The 19,796-nt window shown below is 50.3% G+C and overlaps 1 protein-coding gene across 4 annotated transcripts in view; it reads left to right on the top strand.

Moving 5' to 3' along the window:
• The window catches only part of CTDSPL (CTD small phosphatase like), a gene marked incomplete at both ends in the record, with an annotated part of 112,051 nt that extends 101,304 nt beyond the window's left edge, over positions 1 to 10,747 (top strand). Inside the window, 4 exons of one of the 4 annotated variants that reach the window (XM_084247605.1) lie at positions 1,771 to 1,863; positions 5,422 to 5,607; positions 9,267 to 9,384; positions 10,335 to 10,747. In XM_084247605.1, coding sequence (XP_084103731.1) covers positions 1,771 to 1,863; positions 5,422 to 5,607; positions 9,267 to 9,384; positions 10,335 to 10,405 — 468 coding nt within the window. Of the gene's footprint in view, positions 1 to 1,770; positions 1,864 to 5,421; positions 5,608 to 9,266; positions 9,691 to 9,960; positions 10,053 to 10,334 lie in introns of those variants that run through there. The other 3 variants (XM_084247604.1, XM_084247603.1, XM_084247606.1) reach the window with 3 other exon arrangements.
• Between the last annotated feature and the right edge of the window lie 9,049 nt (positions 10,748 to 19,796).

The following is a 19,796-nucleotide window of genomic DNA, read 5'->3' as shown; positions in this document are numbered from 1 at the left end:
GGGCCCAGGACCCTCCTCTCTGCCTGAGGCAGCAACACCAGACTTCCCAAACCTCTCTCGTCCCCTTTGCATGTAGCAAAGCTTGCTTCCCAAGCAGCATTCCCAGAGAGACTGAGAGCTGCAAGCTCCATGTGTTCCCTGACACTAGGAGTCTCATGAGCCAAGTTGGGGCCTAGAGCTTCTGCAGCCTCAGGCCCAGCCCTCAGCCCCCACCCCTACCTCCTACCTAGCTCCTTACTCTTGTTGGCACCCACCCCAGGGCATCCTGCTCCTCTACACCTTTGGCCCAGTCCCACACTGCCCAACTTTTCTAGTTGACCACAAGCTTCTCACCAGATCCTGCCTCCGTAGGATCCCTGTGTGGTATCGAGCCCCCTGTTCCCTCTTAACTCCCGCAGGATATCCAACCTGGTCCGTCTGCCGTTCGTGGCCCAGGCATACTCACCGACCTGTCTTTCACACTTCGTCTCCTCGCCTAGCCCCTGTCTCATTAATTACTGCCTCTGAAGGGCTGGTCACACAGTCCTGCCATTCTCTAAGACCCCCAGTATTTACAGGCCAGTTCTCTCACACAGACTGTTCCCTCTGCCTGGAAGCTCACTTAACCTCATCCTTGCTGACCTGGTGAACTCCTATTCATCCTTCAAGGTCCAGGCCAAATGTTACCTTCTGGGATGCTCTACTTGTGAGAACGGGAGTTAATAGTTCTTAATTTCTCTCTCTACTATAACTTTAATTTTGCTGTTTCTGTTTTTATATATTTTCGCCTATGTGTGCTCTAGATTGTGAGCTCTTTGAGGGCAAGGCCTGTGTTGTATTCATTTTTGTAGCTGCTTCAGACTGAGCACAGAGGCTAGGGCTCAGTGAATATGAATTGAATGGTAATGAGTTTGATTTGCTTTAAGGAAGGGAAGTGGCTAATTTAAAATGGAATTTATTCAAATTTTAATTAATTCTTCCCTCTCCCACCTCCTCTACCTTCCCTCACCAACTTTGCCTTCTCACCCATCTCCCTTGATGCCTCGGTTTTTTTCAGGCTCTGTAGTGAGCAGCCCAAAGCCCAGCCACTCTAGGGAAGGTTTCTCTTTACCCCCCCAATCCCTCAACCCCCCCACCACCACCACCACCACTTGGAGGCCTGTCCTCAGGCCTGGTTTCTGGGACCGAGGCTGACTCTACTTCCCCTGAAGTTTGTGTTTCTGTACCAAGCAGAATAACCTTTGTGGTGTCAGGTTAACAAGGAGGTTTTAGAACTTTATTGGGCCTACACTTCCATCCCAGGTCTTCCTAGTGAGAGAGGTATGCCAGTTAGAGAAAGTGGCAGCCAGAACAGTGGCAGACCTGCCAGGCAAAGGGCCAGGCACAGACCTTCAAAAGGACAGTCAGACTATGTCCTGTGTCACAAAGGGTTTGACCTAGAGTTTGTACAGAGAAACACAGGTGAAAAGAATGGGCCGTTTCGCACAAACATGGCACTCGCTGGTTCTGAAAATCCCCAAGACCCTCACGACCATGGTCAGCTTCTCTTTCTTTTCTGGGAGCAGCATCTGCACCGAACTCAGATCTGGAGCCCAGTCTGAGGAGCGTGTCTGGCCTGAGGTGCTGCGTCTGATTCTGTAGACCGTCATGCAATCTGGGTCTCCACACCACATGTAGATGAGGGGCAAGAAGCCTGAACCTTTTTAGAACTCTTCCCATGTGGGTGTTTGAGCCCCAGGCCATCCCTTGCAACTCCTGTGACTGACCAGCTTGCTGTTTCTGCCATTGCAGGTGTACGTGCTGAAGCGGCCACATGTGGACGAGTTCCTCCAGAGGATGGGGCAGCTCTTTGAGTGCGTGCTCTTTACTGCCAGTTTGGCCAAGGTGAGCCCTGCTCCGGCCCTGGCACCCCAGCCCCTCCCAGCACTTCCACCCTCTCTGTTAACAGACCTATGTTAAGGTGGGGGAGGCTGTCTCTATGGTGACTGGTTCCCACCCCAGATGGGATGGATGCAGGCCATGTGCACAGCACCAGCCTGAAAGGCTTCTGGGTTACCATGGTGACAGGGAGCACTTAGAACAAATGCTCCATGAAGTTGCTGCCTGCAGCCGCCTGAAGCTGAAGCCGCCTGACCTCCAAACCAGGGAATCACGGGTGTCCATCGTGACAGAGAAAGGGCATGTGCATCTCTGGCAACCTAAGACTGGAGTCTCCAGCCCCTGTGCCCTTGGGTTTGGCTAACACGGATTTAGGGGCGAGATCAGTGTCAGAGACTTACCTACATGCTTTGCTGTGGCTACCCTAATGAGCTCTGGATCTCAGCAAGTTCCTTCACTGCTCTCACCTCAGTTTCCCCTGTAAATTGGGGATGATTCTGTCTGCCTTGCGGGGTGGAACAAATGAAAAAATGCATGTAAAGGACTTAGCACAGTGCCTGACTCATATTCAGCAAAGACTCAGGGAGCCCCTGCTGTGTTCCATATGCTGTGCCGGGCAGTCTCGTGCTAAGTGCTCCTGTGTTCACTGTTTCTTATCATAATGACTAATGATAATAAAATAACTTACATGTTTTGGTCCTGTAACTTGGTGTAAACCTCTCACCCTGCATCTTTACTGCTCTGACTAATCAGAGTGGTTTATTTCTTCTCTGTTACTGTTGAAGGCAGTTAGCAGGTGAAGAGAACCCTCAGCATGTTTAGGCCTCACCTATCGTAGGTAGACTGAGGTGCTGTGCTCTGTATAGGGCAGACTGGACAGACCCCACTTATTTCTAGGAGATCCTGGCCATGACCACCCTCTCCAGCACTGACTCTTTGTTGACGCCAGGGCACGTCGGGGCCACTGAGAGACCCCAAAGATGAGCTTTGTGAGCCCCAGATTGGTCACCTGCCTGTCTCCACACCTGATCCAAGCCTTCATGTACAGCTTCCTTCCCCATGTCTGTCTCCGGATGGCTCCCTTCTCTGCACTGTGGGGGCTCTGCCTTCGGGTTCCAGACATACTGCTTTGCTGGCCTGGGCATTCCTGGTTTGGGCCATCTCTCTACCATGGCTGAGGCGAGAGAGTGCCCTGCCTGCATGACATTCTGCCAGGCTCATCGCCAGGTGTTAACGCATCGCTGGTAGAGAGGGACTCCAAAACCCGGGCCTTGTTTTCGCTTAGTGAAAAGAGAACACGGCCTCAGGGAAAACAGTCTTCCCCAGTGAGTGCTTTTTCAAGTGAATGGTACCAAGACTAATTGTATCTGTAGTGTCAGTGGCTCTTCCAACTGTGCTCTGGGGTGCGAAGGAACCTGAAACGATAACCAAAGAAATAACAGACAGGAAGATTACACTGGTGTTGGTGGATTGAGAATTGTTTCATCATTTGCAAAATTGAAAACATTCTCCCTTGGCGCTGTCCCCAGCACTTGCTTAAACATCCTTGTTTGGTCTCTCTTCCTGGGCTGCTCCCACCTGCCCCTCCATCTGTCTCTCCAGCCCTTCTCTTGCTGCTGCGCCAGCCTAGCTCAGCCAAATCAGCTCCCAAATGCTGCCTTCTACCCCTTTTCCTCCCTGAAGCGCAAGTTTTGGGACAGATAGGCACTCCCCAGCCCTTGGTTCTGGGCTCAGACCCCAGCCAGCCCCACTGGTGCAGTGGACCTCCAAACCACCACCCAGGGTCCTACAGGAACCCGCCAGTGTCTGCAACTTTTTCTTAGTTTCCTTCCTTCATTCATTCACGCAACAAATCTTTACTTAGCACCTACCATGTTCTGGTATTCTGCTAGGCTCTGGGGATGCAGCACAGAGCAAAAGAGAGAAAGCCTGCCCTCATGAAGCTTACAGTCCACATTCATCTCTGAGGGCTAGAGCCCCCAGACTGAGACATACTCTTGAAAGATGTATGCCACCGCCAGTGTTCATGGGTAGGAGGAAATCAGAAGTCTTTTCTGTCCCGTCTTTTCTGTCAGCTTTCTACAGTCCAACCACACGGTGCTTAACGCCCCTAACCTGCAGAAATGGCAGTGCCCCAAGCTCTCACGCTGCTCAGTCAGTAGGGCATATAGCCTGCTCTGGGACTTGGCCTCCCCTTAGGATGTCTCTAGAGAGGAGAGGACTTTCCCATGGCATCAAAGCTGCAGCTTGTAGCCCTGTAGTCCTGCATCCTTTGATATTTACTCTGCATTTAGCGGCTTGGTGCATTCCACTGCTGGCCTTCTCAGCACCTCCAGCCTCAGGTGCTTCCTGCTTCCCTGGCAGTCACTGGGCCTGGTTACACCTGGCAGTGCCCTTCCTTTGGTCTTGGTGCTGAGACTTGGCCTCACATCAGGCTTGGAACCACCACCCTTTTGCCCCCAACCCCAGCCTTCATAGACTGACATCATCACTTATGAATATTTTCCCTCATTTTTTTCTTTATCCAGTCACCCCACTTTGGGGAAAATTCCTTGAGAAAGGGCCAAGCAGAATGAATCCCATCTGAACTGGGCCCAGACTCCCTCCCAAAAAATGGGCTGGGCTGGCCCAGTTGCCAAGAGGGCCTCTAGGGGGCAGTATGGCTTCGTGCCCTTCAAACCACATCTAAGTTCGCTCCTTCACTCACTAATAAAATTAGTATTTGCTGAGCCCCACTGTTAGGTAGGCACTCTACAAGGTGCTAGAGGTATCAGGGTGAACATGACAGGCAAGGCCTGGACCCTGCCAAGAGAAGAGAAAGTAAAATAGTCCCAGATGGTGATAAGGACTGTGAAGGAAATTACTGTGAGTCAGTAGAGCCTCCAGAAAGGAAGATGCAGGTGACCTCCAGATAGATGGAAAGGGAAGTCAAGATTGGAAAAGCGAGGAGACAGAAGCAAAGGCTCATGGGAGCTGAGGAGAGGATGTCCCTTGCAGAGGAGACACTGGCACAAAGTTTCTGACGGTGCTCAATGCCAGTGCGGCTAAAATGGTTGGAGACCGGAGCTGAGAGATGGTGGGAATCCTGCCATGGCCCGTGGGATATAACCCAGGGAGCACCGGCCTCATTCCAGGGCAGCAGGTAGACAGTGAGGAGTTCTGAGCAGGGAGTGACATGATCTGACTGACGTGTTTCCAGTGGCCACTCTGACAGCTCTAGGGGATGGGCTGGAAAAGGGGAAGAGGGGAGGCCACCAGGGGAAGAGGGAAGGCCCTAGGGGGCTCACACAGCTACCCCAGGCCAGAGATTACAGAGGCCTGAAAGAAATAGAGAGGTGCAGGTGATTCAGGAGAATTTGGGAGGTGAAACTGATAAGAAGTTTGATTAACTGGTTGTGAGAAGCCAGAGAAATGGAAGATTCCAGGAGGAAAGTAGTACGGATCCTAAAACATATTCAGTGATTTAATCCCTTCTTAGGAAACTAATCTGAATCCTGCTGCAGTAGGTCAGGATATCTGGCCTCTTTTGGGTGCCCAGCCTTCACTTCCACACTTGCTTTCCAGTATGCAGACCCTGTGGCTGACCTGCTGGACCGCTGGGGCGTGTTCCGGGCCCGGCTTTTCAGAGAATCGTGTGTTTTCCATCGAGGGAATTACGTGAAGGACCTGAGTCGCCTTGGACGGGAGCTGAGCAAAGTCATCATTGTTGACAATTCTCCTGCCTCATACATCTTCCATCCTGAGAATGCAGTAAGTAGCCCCAAAGAAAAGAGCACAGGCCCTGTCTGAGCTCTGCCAGACAAGCAATCACCACTTTGGTTCCTCCCAACATCTGGGCAAGGTTTCTTGAGCTTTAGGTGAAATCCCTACTCTGCCACGTAGCAATTACGTGACATTGACTAAGTTCCTAGATCTTACTGAGCCTCAGTTGGCCTCACCCGTCAAATGGGGCCTATAGGAATGCTGTTCTCACAAGGCTATTGGAGGATTCAGAGTGGCAGTACATGAAAAGCTCTTAGAACAATATTTGCAAAGGGGAAGCAGTCAATGAACCTCTTATCTTACTAGCATTTTTAGTATTGTTACTGAAAGCAGTTCTGTCTTTCATTAACCTCCTGGAGCTGGCTGCTGTCCAGGACCTCATGACTCCTGTTGCCTAAGAGGGCCTGGGTGACCTCTTTAACACAAGCCATTTCTTAACCAAGAATGAATAAAACACTTTCAATAAGGTCTTCAGAAAAGGTTGCCAGTCTTTGCCATTCCCTTTGTCTAAATGGGAATATTTGCTACATAAAACCCCTTGGAGCATGGTAGCTCCCAGCACCTGTTCTCTGGGTGTAGCATATACCTCAGAGCAAGAGAGATGCCTTCCCACCTCTGTCGGGGAGCAGAGTTGGGCCAGGCCCACCAGTGGCTGCTGAACCTATAGCAGTGGCAGCTGAACCTATAGCAGTGGCAGCCATGCCAGCCCTCAGCTCAGGCAGCTTTCCCTGGAGAGGAGGCATCTTCCCAAGCCCAGGCTTCTCAGATGCAACAAGACGGCCGCACACAGGCCTCTCCTTGAGTCGAGAACTCTGATACTCCGCTTATAACAAAAAGATGAATTCAGACTAGATTCACTTAGTGTGTGATCATTCTTTGAATAAACAGTCAAATTTTATTATATTTAAACATGTTCATTTGAATGAGTTAATCAAATCCAACATAATGCATTTTGTCAAGTGTTGCTAACAGATAAGGATTGCTTCATACAATCACAGTTCCATTATCACATCTAACAAAACTAATAATCTGTAATATTATCCAATGCCAGACTGTGTTCATATTTTCCCCATCATCTTGAAATGTTTTCTTTCTTCTGGTTTGTTTGAGTCAGAATCCAAACAAGGTCCATGCATCACCTTGGTCAATGACTCTTAGTTATTTTTTAATCTTCATACTTCTTCCCAGCTTTTTCTTCCATACCATTTATTTATTGCAGAAACTCTGGTTATTTGTCTTGTAGAAGTCTTCTGCATTCTGAGTTTGTCTAGTTGTGGCCCACGCTGGTGTGTGTTCTATGCTTTTCTACTCACCGTATTTATTTGACACATGGAATTCGATCACTACTATTTGGTTAGATTCAGGTCCATATTTTTCCCCCAAGAATGCATCATAGGTGGTATTGTGTACTTGCTGTGGTGTCACATCAGGGAGCATGTATGTCAGATCATCCCACTCTAAGAATTTTAAATTGACCTTTGGATTCAAGTGTTGTTAGCCTGATCCGTGCATAATGTAATTCCTCATCAACCTTCATTTAAAAATGTGAGCGGTGGCTGATGATCATTGCCTACCCACTATCTCATTAGGAATTGCAAATGGTTATTTCTAAATTCTGTCACACTCTCTGCAATTATAGGCTAGAATTCTTTTATTTAAAAAAAAAAAATTGAACTTGCCCTCATCAATTACAGATTACCCTAAAACACAGCGTGAATGTTTGAATTAGGACAGCACGGTAAAGAGTAATGAGTTGGTGCTCTAGCAGCCTCCAGAAGTAACCAATAAATTTTTAAGTATCATTATGAATTCATGGAGTTTTTTATTGTTACAATTTAATCCATTTATGATTCTTTCATATGCTCAAATTTTCACCTTTGACCAGTGGACATTCTTCTCTTCACATAATAGTCCTTTTTCATAGCTTCCTGCTTTCTGATACAGAATGTTCCAGGCTCATCTTCCAATCTGGAATCAACCCTACAATCAGCCATTTTTCTCTGGAACGTCCTTCCTATTAGTGGAAATAACATTTAGAGACCACAGTTTAGATGGGTTCTCATTGCTACTGGGATGTCCTTTGCTTCTAGCCCTTTCTACTGAACAGTGCTAAAATATACATATTTTTAGAATGAAAAGTAATAGTAAATGCATAGTCTTTTCCAGTTCAATGTTAAGAGAGTTTTGGTTTTATTTCTTTGTTTTGATATTTGTATCTCCTCATGCTAAAACTCTTAATTCCTAAGGATATTGACTTTATCACATATTTGACTTACTCTATATGTCTAATACTTTCAAAATAGCATTACTAATATTATTGCTAATGATAAGACAGTATTATTGTCTTATATACAGACAGAACATTGTATTTTTAAGTCACTTGAAATAGTTCTCTTTGTGATTGTATTGCCAACTTTACATACTTAGTTTCATTTCTTATTACATTTCTTTCTTAATGGTTTAATTTTATTTTAACTATGTAACATATTTACATGGTTCCTATATCAAAACTATCCACAAAGATAAACTTAGATAAGTCTTAAGTTTCTTTCTATGCTTTCCCCTGTTCCTGCTTCTACCTTAGGAGGACTCATTTTTTTTTTTTCATTAATCCTTACCTTATTTTTTTATTACATAAGGAAATGTTAGTTTCTCAGTTGCCTTTAGATTTGTATAAGGGTCAATTACTTTCATTTTTTTTTTAAGATTTATTTATTTATGCATGGAAGAACGGGGATACAGGCCAAAGGTCTGGAGGGTGAGAGGATTCACCAGAGACAGAGTGGGAAACAGAACAGGCAGACTGACTGAAATACACTGCTGAGGGGAGCAGCAGGCAAGTCAGGAGATGTCTGCTGCTCCATGTGGGTTGTTCCCTGGCCGAGAATGAACTTGGGCTGCAGTGGCTGTGGTTAGCTTCATAGGTTGCATCTTAACCCCTTGCGCCACCAGGGAGGCCCTTCTTTCAATTTTAAACTTATTTGGTTTCCCAAGAAATGTCCCCAAATTTCTTTTTAAATCTCTTCTTTGCACCCACTACCACCTTTCCCATGTCTGTGTCTAAGACTAAGGAAAAATTCTACCTTTGCCTATGGTTTTAGAATGTCCTAAAATTGAATAATTCCTCTTTTACCTGATCACTGCTAAGCAAGGAAATTCTACTGCTGTTGACCGTGCAACTTGACCCCAACTGGAAGCCCTTCCATACCCTATACGTGGTCTCCCTGGTGTGGGTGGCTGGCAGGTGCCTCTGGTTCCAAGGACTCTAAGGTGCCAGGAGCTAGTTTGATATGATGGAAAGAGCTTTTGGAAATTGGCAAGTTGAAGGACTAGTTTTCGTGTATTCCGCATTCTGGCCACCATTTCCACAGTGGGAAAACAAAACAGGCAAATGTACCCAAACTAGGTAACTTTGCCTTTCTGACCCATCTCCCCAGCCAGGTAGCTTTGGATTGCTCTTAGTTGGAACAGGGGGAATAAACGGAAATGATGCTGCTGCTGATGATGCTGAAGAAGATAATGATTTCTAGATACCTTTCCTCCTGACCAAAGAAGCTGTTAAAGGTATGGGGACCCAGGCAGCTAGGAGCAGCGCCACCCCCGGGCCTGGATATAGTTCCACTGCCCCTCTGTGCACTGTCTTCCAGGTGCCTGTGCAATCCTGGTTCGATGACATGACGGACACGGAGCTGCTGGACCTCATCCCCTTCTTCGAGGGCCTGAGCCGGGAAGATGACGTGTACAGCATGCTGCACAGACTCTGCAGTAGGTAGCCCCGGCCTCACCCTCCTGCCTGCGAACTCTGGAACCTCAGGCCTCGGGGACCTGCCTGGCCTCAGCTTCCCAGGAACTGAAAGTGAGGACAGACCAGGCTTCAGACCACAGAGCGAATGTGGCCATACCTACCTGTTTTATTTTTTAAGAACAGAAACAACTATTTTAAAATGAACTCTTTTAACGAATTTCATAAAGGGACATGCATTTTACTGGATTTGCTTTTCTTAAAACATACCAAAAAGAAAAAAATATGGGGAAAAAAAAAAAGCTTGATATCTATCAGACTTCCTTTCAACTGTCCTCCCCTCCAAGCAGACAACCTGTCCCTCCTGTCCCAGCTCGGAACAGCTGACTCAACTCAGAATCTCTTTCCTACAGGATGAAGTGCCTTTTTGAATGTTATTTTAAGCTGAGAGTTGATTTTTCTATACAGCCTATTTCCAGACATCTTTTAGTCTTTTATTGTCTTAGATTCTCTAAGAAGATAAATAGGACAATTTTCTAGAACCTGGGGGATGGGTGGGTGAGGGTGGCAGAGAATCATAGGAGCCTGTCTCCCAGCAGGTGGGACAGCTCTGACAGCCTGTGGCATGCTGCAGGGTCAGGGTCCCAAGAAGAGTTTTTATGACTGTGTCAATGTCTCCGTTCATTTCTGACCCAGTTTGGAATGTATCTGCAATCGTGTGGCTCAACACTTTAGGATACATTAGATCCGTTTATATGATTTCTGATGGTGACAAGTCTGTCTTGAGGTCACATTCCCCCCTTGAAAAGTGACATCCCGTCACTTCTGCTTTCACACTACTGCCATACTTTGTATGTAGTTTCGTTGTTGTTTTGGGTAGAGCAGTTACAAGAAACCCTAAAACCCGTGGATATAAATTTTTTTTTTTTTTTTTTTTTTTTTTGCTTATTGAATTTTAAATCTTTCCTTTCCGAAAACTGGATACATGTGGAGCTGTTTGGGAATTTTCTTTGCTGCTACTGTGCTGCCACCAAATGGAATTGACCAGCGGCTGTTACACTGTTCTTTGCCACTGTGCCTATGCTCAGAATCTGCTCACTGCTAAGCTGCAAACTTGGACAGGGTCAGAAACACAGGTGTCCCACCCCATTGCAGACTGCACCAACCATATTCCTTCCCTGGCATCAGCCAGGGGAACTCCAAGGGGTACAAAGACGAAAGGGCCAGCGTGCCACAGAGATGTGACGTGAATTTTAAACTGCCGTCAACATCAGATCCTGTGATAACCTGTGGCCTCGACCAGCCACTATGCTGATGTGGCCCAAGTCCATCTCTTGACCTTCTCTTTTGAAGCACAGCCTATTTCTGAGCCCGGGTCAGGGAAGTCTGTCTAGATGTGGGACTCGTCGCCCCAAGCCTGGGTGAGGAAGCTCCCTCCCCTGAGCTGGCACTCCCTTTGCAGCTCTTCCTAGTGAGATGTTGTAAGCAGTGCCATGTTCCTTGTTTGACAACAAGACAGTCTTTAAAGTATTGCTCTTCAAAGTAATTAAAAAGAACCCTTTCATGCTGGCACCATTGCCTTAGTCCTCTGTGGGTTGGGCCTCCGCCAGCATTGTGGTGGGAGCGACTGGCACTAAGAAGACTGGAAATCAGGGGTCAAAATGAACTTTCTTTTTTGCTTCTACTCACAAAATAATGAAGCCAGCTGCCAATCACATCCTCCCAACAGCACTTTGGTCTGTGGATGCCATGCATTCAGGAGAGAAGTATTCAGGGGTAACCAGGTCTCCCAACATTCTAAGTGTTCCAAACCCAGTAATTCACATTTAAGTAGAAATAGCCCCTTGCTCGGCATCGCCACAGATAGTGACAGTTACCTGGCAGATCTGCTATGCCATGAACCTTGATTTGGAAAACCAGTCATTAAATGAACCCGCTGCCTTAAATGTCTTGAATGTGACAGTCGAGTGTCTGTGAAATCCACACTGAAACCGGTCTTGATGGAGCCTTAGACCCTCCCTGTGCCCCCTTCTCATTTGGCATCACAGGGTCTTATTTGGAGGAGGGGACAGAGAAGATTGAAATTCTAGAATATTTTCGGGAAATTAAACCTAGGAACACACCCTACTTCTGAAAGATGGAGTGAAGACACTTGGCAGGTTTGAGCCAGACACTTGACCTTGTAGTTCCCGAACCGTGAACACCATTGCACTAAGCCAGTGCGGGGCTGTTGAGGGTAGAGCCCAGTTCCTGCCACCACAGACACAGAATGTCTTGGGAGGGCCAGCAGACCCTCTGAGGGTTCTGGAGTCTGTGCACCTTATTTGACCACACTCCAAAATACCATTTTTATTTCAACCCTTGATTCTGTTTTATGTACATAATCAAAATATCGATATCTATAGCTATATATATATATATTTTTAATCATCTACATGTAAATGAAGCAATAGAATTCTAACATAAGGCCAAGAAATGAGACGAATGTTTGGGGTTTATGTTTTTTAAGGTAAATACGGGTATTGTTTTTAATTATTACCTTTTATTAAATTGTGGATTCTAAAACCTAATGAAAGCTGTTAGCTATTTCTCTGTGCCATAGATTTCCCATGTTACCAAAACACCCCCAATTCTTTAGCCAAAAGAGAAGTCTCACCTGAGTTTCCATGGTCCTCTCTGTGCCAGGTTAAAATATAGTCTCCTGGACAAGTATTTTTGACATTAAGATCTGGAGCAGAATATTCTGGGACATGGACTCTGGCCCCAGTGATGCTCTGCCATGTCTCGCCAGGCCTTTGGCGGAAGTTGCCGGACACACCTGATGTTACTGCTCTGTCTTCCATTGCTCAGAATCCTACGTGTTGGTCTGTGATTTCACCCATTAGCTGTTTGTCAACAGTGCACTTGTATACTGAAAAGGAACACCATCTGTCACGGCTGATATTGGTGGGGAAGCTCCTTTGACATGGGGCAATGTTGATGAGATGACTTTGGAGACCTGAGGATGCCCAGGTCTGGTGACACCATCCCATCATGGTTGCAGTATTTGGGCTTTTGGTATAAAAATGAAACCCTGTAAGTCTGTAACCTGGCAATATTTTACAATCCTCTATTTTCAAGATGGTTTCTTAATAAAATCCAGAACCACACAGCCCTATGGTCAAACACTCGTGACGTTTGTGCCTCTGCTTTTAAAGGTGCTGTGATGGACAGTTGGCACGCCAGAGTTCGGGAAGAGCGGAGGGCTTGAAGTGCTTGCTGTTACCTGTACAAGATTAACTGGCTGCCTCTGTTCCTATTTTACTGTAAATCTGATGGTATCTCTTCCTGTCCCATCCTCCAGGGAGCTTCTCTGCAGACTAACACCCCCCCAAGTAGTGGAGATGTGGTGTCTGAGTAGTCATAGGTTTCTGTTGGACATATGAACATGACATACAATCCAGCACCACTTGGGGAGCACTGCGTGCGGGATGTGCACGTTCCCAGGGGTGAGCGTTGTCCGTCAAGAGGTTTGCGACGATTCCTTCCTGCCAAAAATAAACATGTGGAATTACGCTCTCTTGTGGATGGACTGCTTCTGTAGCTGCAGTGTCTCTCCTCACTTTATCCCCTTCTCTCCCCCTGCACAGCCTCCCACCAGCACCTTGGGTCTCCTGGTGCCCCTGCTTCCGGAGAGCAGGGGTGGATTGGAGTAAGGCTGCAGGATCCCAGGAGCCACGAACCTGACCCAAATGGGTACTGGAAAACCATTCTGCCATCTAAAAGGTCTCCCCAGACTCACCTTCCTCCTGCAAGGATTCCAGCCCTACCAACAGACTTGCAAGTGCAGCTTGAGAGACGCGAACCCCAGCCACAGGCATTGTGTGGTATGTGCGGTGCCTAAACCCACAACCCTTGAGTACATACACTGGCTAAGATGCCGTGGGGACCAGATGAAGCAGAACAAGCAACCAGAATAAAAGGAAGGGTATACAAGACAGTTTTCTCACAAAGGGACATTGTACACACACTGCCCTCAGCCCAGCTCCTCTTCCGAAGGTGACAGAGGTAGCAAGTCCTTCTTCTAGTGGCTGCTGGTTGTGCCTTGGGCCTGGTCTCAGCACTGCTTCTTCCTAGTACCTAATTCAGATACCAGAAAACATCAGTGTAAAACGGATTGGTTTATCCTCATTTATAGATGAGAAAACTGGCCGGTGAGCCTCAGTTCTAACACAGGGATACAGGTCTCAGGCGTATATTTTCGCCCCAGACAACACAGGACAAGGCAGTGCATGTGTCAGCTCAGGAAACCCAGAAGCAAACTCAAATCAAAACTCCCACAGCTAATCTGTGCCATGACTGTGCAGTAGAGCATCCAGCCTGCCAGAGAAGTCACCCCACTTTCCTCCCCTGGTTGAGGAACCCCTAGGCTATGTCCTTCTGTCTCTTACTTGCTCTGCTCTCCAGCCTTCTTTTCCCCCTTTTCATTTCTGGTATTGCCCCCAGGCCACCTTTGCGTCCAACAAACGTGGTTGAGCACTATGGCTGCCCTGAAGCTGAGACACCCCAGTGACTGTCCACAGATCCCCTGAATAGATGGGAAGGAAACACGGGTCATCCAGAGGTCACTTATTTGGGACTTTGGCACACTGAGATTAGACTTGATGTTCTCACCTGTATTTCAGAGCCAAAGAATGGGCAGGAAGCCAGGGAGGCGTGTGTTGAGCTGTGGATACAGGAGCACTGGGGGGCTTGTGGCAGAGTCCTTGGAGGAACCTGGGGTGCTTGTGCTTCATGTCAGGGCTCTCATGGATAAGCAGGCTGCCCAAGGCTGGGGGTCACCAGCCTGATCTTCCAGAACAGGATATGTGGGCTCCAGAGGTTTTCACCCCAAACCTCCATTACAGCTCCATCTCCTCAGTTCAGTTATCTCATTACAGCTCAGTGGGCCTCAGCTCTGGCTGCCTGTTAAAATCACCAGAGGCCTCTTGAAAATTCAAATTCCTCAAGTTCATCCCAGACCATTTAAACCCGAATCTCTGAGGGTGGACATTGTATTTTTAAGTGCTCCAAAAGACTCAGAGGTAAAGCCAGGATTGAGAACCCCTCTCTGACTGGCTGTCGAGGAAAAGCAAGTCTCCCAAAGCCCTTCCAGTCCTGACACCCAGGTATTGCAAAGGAGCTCTGAGTGGGGCTGTAGGGGAAATGACATGGATTGCTCTCCCTGAAAGATCAGTCATACAAGTTCATTGCTGAAAATTCAGGAAACCCAGAAAAGTGCAGAGGAAACCCCACATGGGCACTGGGAGCCTTTCCTGAGGCAGAGGTGATAAGAGGCCAGCAGGCTGACAGCTCCTGTTTTCCCACTGACAAGGGGAGTAGACTGGATACCCCCACTTCATCTTGGAGTGTAGGGTCCCAGATATAGGGGTCCCACAAGGGCCCAAGGCTGCACTGCTCAAGGGCATGGGCCCAGGACCTTTCCAGGCATTGGGATCAGAACCCCAGTCAGTCCCACCCCATCCCACCCCCACACCTGTCTGCTCTCTGGAGGGGTGCACCCCCTAAAGGGCCTGTCTCCAGGAGAGACAAGGTGCTGCATCTGCCTGGGATGGACTCTGATGAGTCATGGGGCGACCAAGTGGGAACCCCTAGGCAACCTGGAGGTGGGGCCTAGAGGACTGGGCTGGCTTCCCAGGTCTGCCCCACCCACACGGGGGCCACACCCACCCCTTTGTCAATATTGACCTGGCGCTGCTTGGCCTTCAGAGATAAGCCAGAAGAACAAAGTAGTGGGAGAACCTTGGAACCCTGCCCGGGTCGAGGGGGCAGGCTGTGGGGGATGTGGGGACCCTGGGGCTGGAAGAGATCAGTGGGATGAGAGGGTCATGGCCAGGACTGTGCTGGCAAACGTGAGTCAGGCTGAGTGCCCTTCTAACTCCAGGCAGGCCCCTTGAAGAAGGATCCCCGATTCTGTGAGAGGGTGGCTGAGCAGGAGGAGCAGGGTGGCAGGATCCCCTTCTTGCTCTGCAGGAAGGATAGACCAGACAGCTCCCTTCTACAAAGCGCCCTAGCTGCCTTTAAGCTCTACCCTGGACCTCTGTTTCCCCTTTCTGCACCATGGTTGGCATCCCATGGAGCTTGTCCATGCTCCAGGCCAGGCCCAGGGCCCGCTGCCATCCCCCGAGGCCCAGATCACAGGTGACAGTGGGGCTGTCCTGGAATAGGGCAGTCTTGCCCTTCCGAGGTCTCTGGACCCCAGAGACCCAGAGAATTCTGTGGGGAGGCCTTGGAAAGATCCTTCTGTGCTGTCCCCCCAACCCCACGGTAAGCTTCAGACACACCGCTAGTGTTTACCCATTGGCCTCCAGATCCTCTCTGCACAGTCCTCACCCTCCAGCGCTTCCTGCCACAGGGTGGGGAGGAGAGGAGTCCCGGGCCTAAAGCCAGTGTGTGGCTGTTTAACAGATGAATTAGCCGGTCCCTGTGTGAGGAGGGGGGCACGGGCTGGTGAGGCTGGATTGTGCCAGGCAGGGTGACTTTCTCCCAGCAGGGGTAGAGGGGTGTGACCCCTACTTTCTCAGAGGAGGAAGTGTCTGCTCAGAAAAAGCCTAAGAAACCTCTCCAGAGTCACTCAGCCAGACAGTGCTAGAGCTGGGTTTGGAACCTGACTCTGGAGAGGACTCGGCCCCAGACCTGGCTTCTGGACAGTGCCCAGGGAGGGTTCAATCACGCCCTCATGGGGCAGGCCAGACCACAGGAACATGTCAACAACAGCGCCATTCTAGACAGACACACAGAGGTGAGCAAGGCCTCCTCCTCGGAGACACAGACTCTAAACATGGATCCAAATCAATACAGTTACCAGCTGAAAGCACCAACAAGATAAGGAAGGGGGGGGGGGCGCGACTGCTGCCGCTGAGGTCAGGGAAGGCCCCTCTGGGAGAAGCCATTTTGCTTTAGATTTGAAGCAGAGGAGCAGCTGCGGGAAGCTGGGTGAGGGAGGCTGTCAGGGAGAAGCTTCCAGGCAGAGGAAACCACAAGTGCAAAGGTTCAGGACTAGAATGAACTTGGCCTCTATGGGACAAGAAGAATCTTGTCTCTACGACATAGTGAACACTGGGGAGAGTGAGAGGAGATGCAACCAGAGAGGGACTGGCAAGGTGGGACTTTATCTTAGGGAAAAATGGAAGTTTTGAATCAGGAGAGTGGCATGATCTGATTTGCTGTTAGAAGAGACCCCGAGGCTGCTGCAGGGAATGGACATAGGCTCATGCTGCTAGCACATGAGAGAGCCTGGCCCCCAGAGCAGGCCAGGAGCCACAGACTGGCCAGGGGTGCCCCGTGGGTAGGACGGAAGGAGAGGAACCCAGAAGGGCCCCCAGGTTTGGGGCCTGAGCAAGCAGGCCATTTCCTGAGGCTCGGAGGAGGAGGTGGAGCTGAGTAGGGCCTGTGGTGGGTGTCAGGGGTGCCAGAAGGGAAGTGACCAGACAGCTGGGTGATGGAAACTGCGACTGGGGATGAGTTCTGGAGGTGCGAGAGTTGTGGTCAGAAGAGAGGCTAGAATTTTTATTTACCGCCTGCGACTAAAACTTGGAAAGAAAATAGAAAAGACAGGAGGTGAGACCTGAGCTTTGCGCCCTGAGCCCACTGACAGTTAGAGGCCCCGAAGGAGACAAGGGAGTGGTCAGTGGGGTGGGGAGACACTTGGGCTGTTTCAGGGGGAGGGGGAGTCGGGGGGGGCCTGGCTGGCCAGAAGGAGGAGAAGGCCACTTCCGCATCTCCAGGGAATTCGGGAGCCCAGACCAATAGAGTGGATGGAGGGACTCAGCAATGAGGAAGTGGGGAATTTTGCTGGGTATTGGGACAAAAGGAGACAGGAAAACAGGTATGTACAGGTGGAACCCCCAACATGTCACATGCAGAAACGGGATTAGACAGGCTCTCTCCCACATGCAAGGTCAGACACGGGGATGAGCCAAGTGCCCCGTGCCACGAGGCCCCACATGGGGACCCACTAATTCCACCTGCTAAACAGCCACACACTGGCTTTAAGTCCTGATCTCCCCCCACCCGGTGACAGGAAGCCCTGGAGAGTGAGGACTGGATGCTGGACGTCCTCACCGGATCCTCTCCAGGGGCCAGTGGGCAAACATTAGTGGTGCGTCTGGAGGGCCTGGGCCTTGACTGCACTGACACCACTGACTAAGGTAGTGGGGGAACGTGCCTCTTTTTCCAGCTCCTCCCCCATCTCACAATCAGGAAGGAAAGGAGCAGGCGAGCCGAGGTGTGGGAGAGGCGTCCTCCCTGCAGGGACTGCACTGGCCTCTCCCACGATGGGTATCCGGCTCCCAGGGGAGGGCCGTGCTGGGCAGAGAGCCCACGTGGGGTGAGGAGGAAGCAGAGCCGTGGAGGCAGCCCTGGCCACCTTCCCCCGCCTCCTGAACTGACCTGAGTCTTGCAGAGCCAGACCAGCCCGGCCACTACCAGCAGCCTTGGTCCTACATCCTCCTGAAGTTGGCTGGTGTCACCTGACCTGAGTCCAGCGGGAACCCACCTCCAGCGGGGCAGAGATTAGGAGCCCATCCAGACTCTCAGAAGGGGAGGCACAGTGTATTCTATGCCCCACATTTTGGCCTAGCTCAGGACTCCATCATCTGGTCTCTGCCCACCAGTATGGAAGAACTGAGGCCTGGCCGACCAGCCATGACCCTGGGGAGGGGGTTGGCTCTCGGAGAGCTGGGTCATTATTTGTTGACTGACTAACAGATTGGCCAAGTTTGAAAGCCCAGCCCACCAAGTGGTGGGGTGTGTCCAGGAGGGTGGAAGGAGGGATTGTGTTACAGTAAGGGGAGTGGTGGGCAGAGCCTGGCCCTGTGCCAGGTCCAGCACTGCCCACAGGCTGGGCGAAGGCGCCAGCAGTTTCCAGCAGGTAAGCCTGGCAGGGAGGGGGCTCAGGATGCCACTGAGCAGGGAGAGGTCTCCAGGAAGCCGGTGGGGAGGGGCTGTCCTTAATCAGGGGTGTAAGGCATCAGGCCACAGGGTCAAGGTTGCCAAGGGACTGGTAGAATTGGGGAATCATTGAGCAGCCCAACAAGTAAGAATGTGGCTGGGGGAAGGGAGGCCATCTTGGGAGTGACTTATGGAAAAGAAAGAGGCAGATTTTGTACAGGGGGGGCCTCCATCAACCCACAGAGCCAAATGCTTAGGGGTGCAAGGGCTGCCCTCCCTTCCTCCCTCCCACTCCTGGAAGTTGGGCAAAGTAAGCTTGGGTCCACCCCTCTGCAGAAGGAAGCTGTACATGTTGGGGAGAGGCACCAACGGAGGGAGGCACCCCCAAAGGAAAGGATGTGATGGGAGAGAAAAGGGTATCAGCAGGAGGAAGGGAGAGCCTGGTGGGTAGAGAGGAGAACCCCAGGTAGAAAAGGAGAGGGCAGAGGAGAAGGTGCATTGGGAGAGAAAGGGGGTGTAGAAGGGGTACTTAGGGAGAAGAGGAGGCACTGGGAAGAGAAGGGGGTGTTTGGAGGAGGAAGAGAGCACAGCAGAGGAGGCAAAGAAGTCAGCGGAGAGGTGACAGGAAGGAGGGTGGAAGGTGGGGGAGAGAGGGTGCTCAGTGGGGACACCACCGGGAAAGCAGAGGGCACAGGAAGGGAAGTGCCTTCCTGTGTTACAGGAAGGCGGTGCCAGAGGAGGGACTGAGTGACAGGGAGAGAAAGTGGGGAGCCCAGGGAAGAGAAGGGGCTTCCAGTAGGAGCAACAGGACATGGGGTGGGGGCCCCACTCAGGGGAGGTGATTGGAAGATGTTCCCCAGAGGGAAGAGGGGAGATTTGTGGCTGGGAGGGCTTGGAGGGGTAGAGGAGAGGGCTGGGGAGGGAGGCAGCCCCTGGAGGAAAAAGGAGCCACCTGGGGAAGGAAGAGGGTGCTGGGGGCAAAAGGAGTATTCCTTCCCCCTCCTCCTAGAGCCCAGCTGGAAGACAGTGGGCATGGAACTGGCTCTCAGAGAACCCTCCCAGCCCCAAGGTTGATGCCATCCTGTCACCTCCCAGGGAGACCAGCCCAGCAGTAACCTTCTGGCCCCAGTTTGACTTCTGTCCCACGTGGGACCGGGGGTGCCCCGAGGCCAGCGGGTCTTGGCGGTGCTGTCAGTTTCACACTGTCACCTGACCTGCAGCTCGCAGCTCCTTTTGGTGCCTGTACACTCTCCCGCCTGGGCCCTGCTTCTGCCCCACCACCCCTGCCTGTCCTTGGACCTGTCACTCAGCGTCGCCTCATGTGTTCTGCTGCATGATGATATGGCCGTGACAGGCTCACTTGTCGCCGTCACACCAACAGGCTGTCAACCGCGCCAGCAGTTTGAGTGTAGTTCGAGGGCATGACGCTGCCATCCTCCACCTGCTTTGGCTCCGTCTGGTCAACACCCAGTCACAGGGAACCTGCTAGACGTCAGGCAGCTGG

This window comes from Talpa europaea (assembly GCF_964194135.1).
Source record: "Talpa europaea genome assembly, chromosome: 11".
Taxonomy (NCBI): domain Eukaryota; kingdom Metazoa; phylum Chordata; class Mammalia; order Eulipotyphla; family Talpidae; genus Talpa; species Talpa europaea.
The sequence above is the reverse complement of the archived record's forward strand: the minus strand, read 5'-3'. Positions and strand labels throughout refer to the sequence as shown.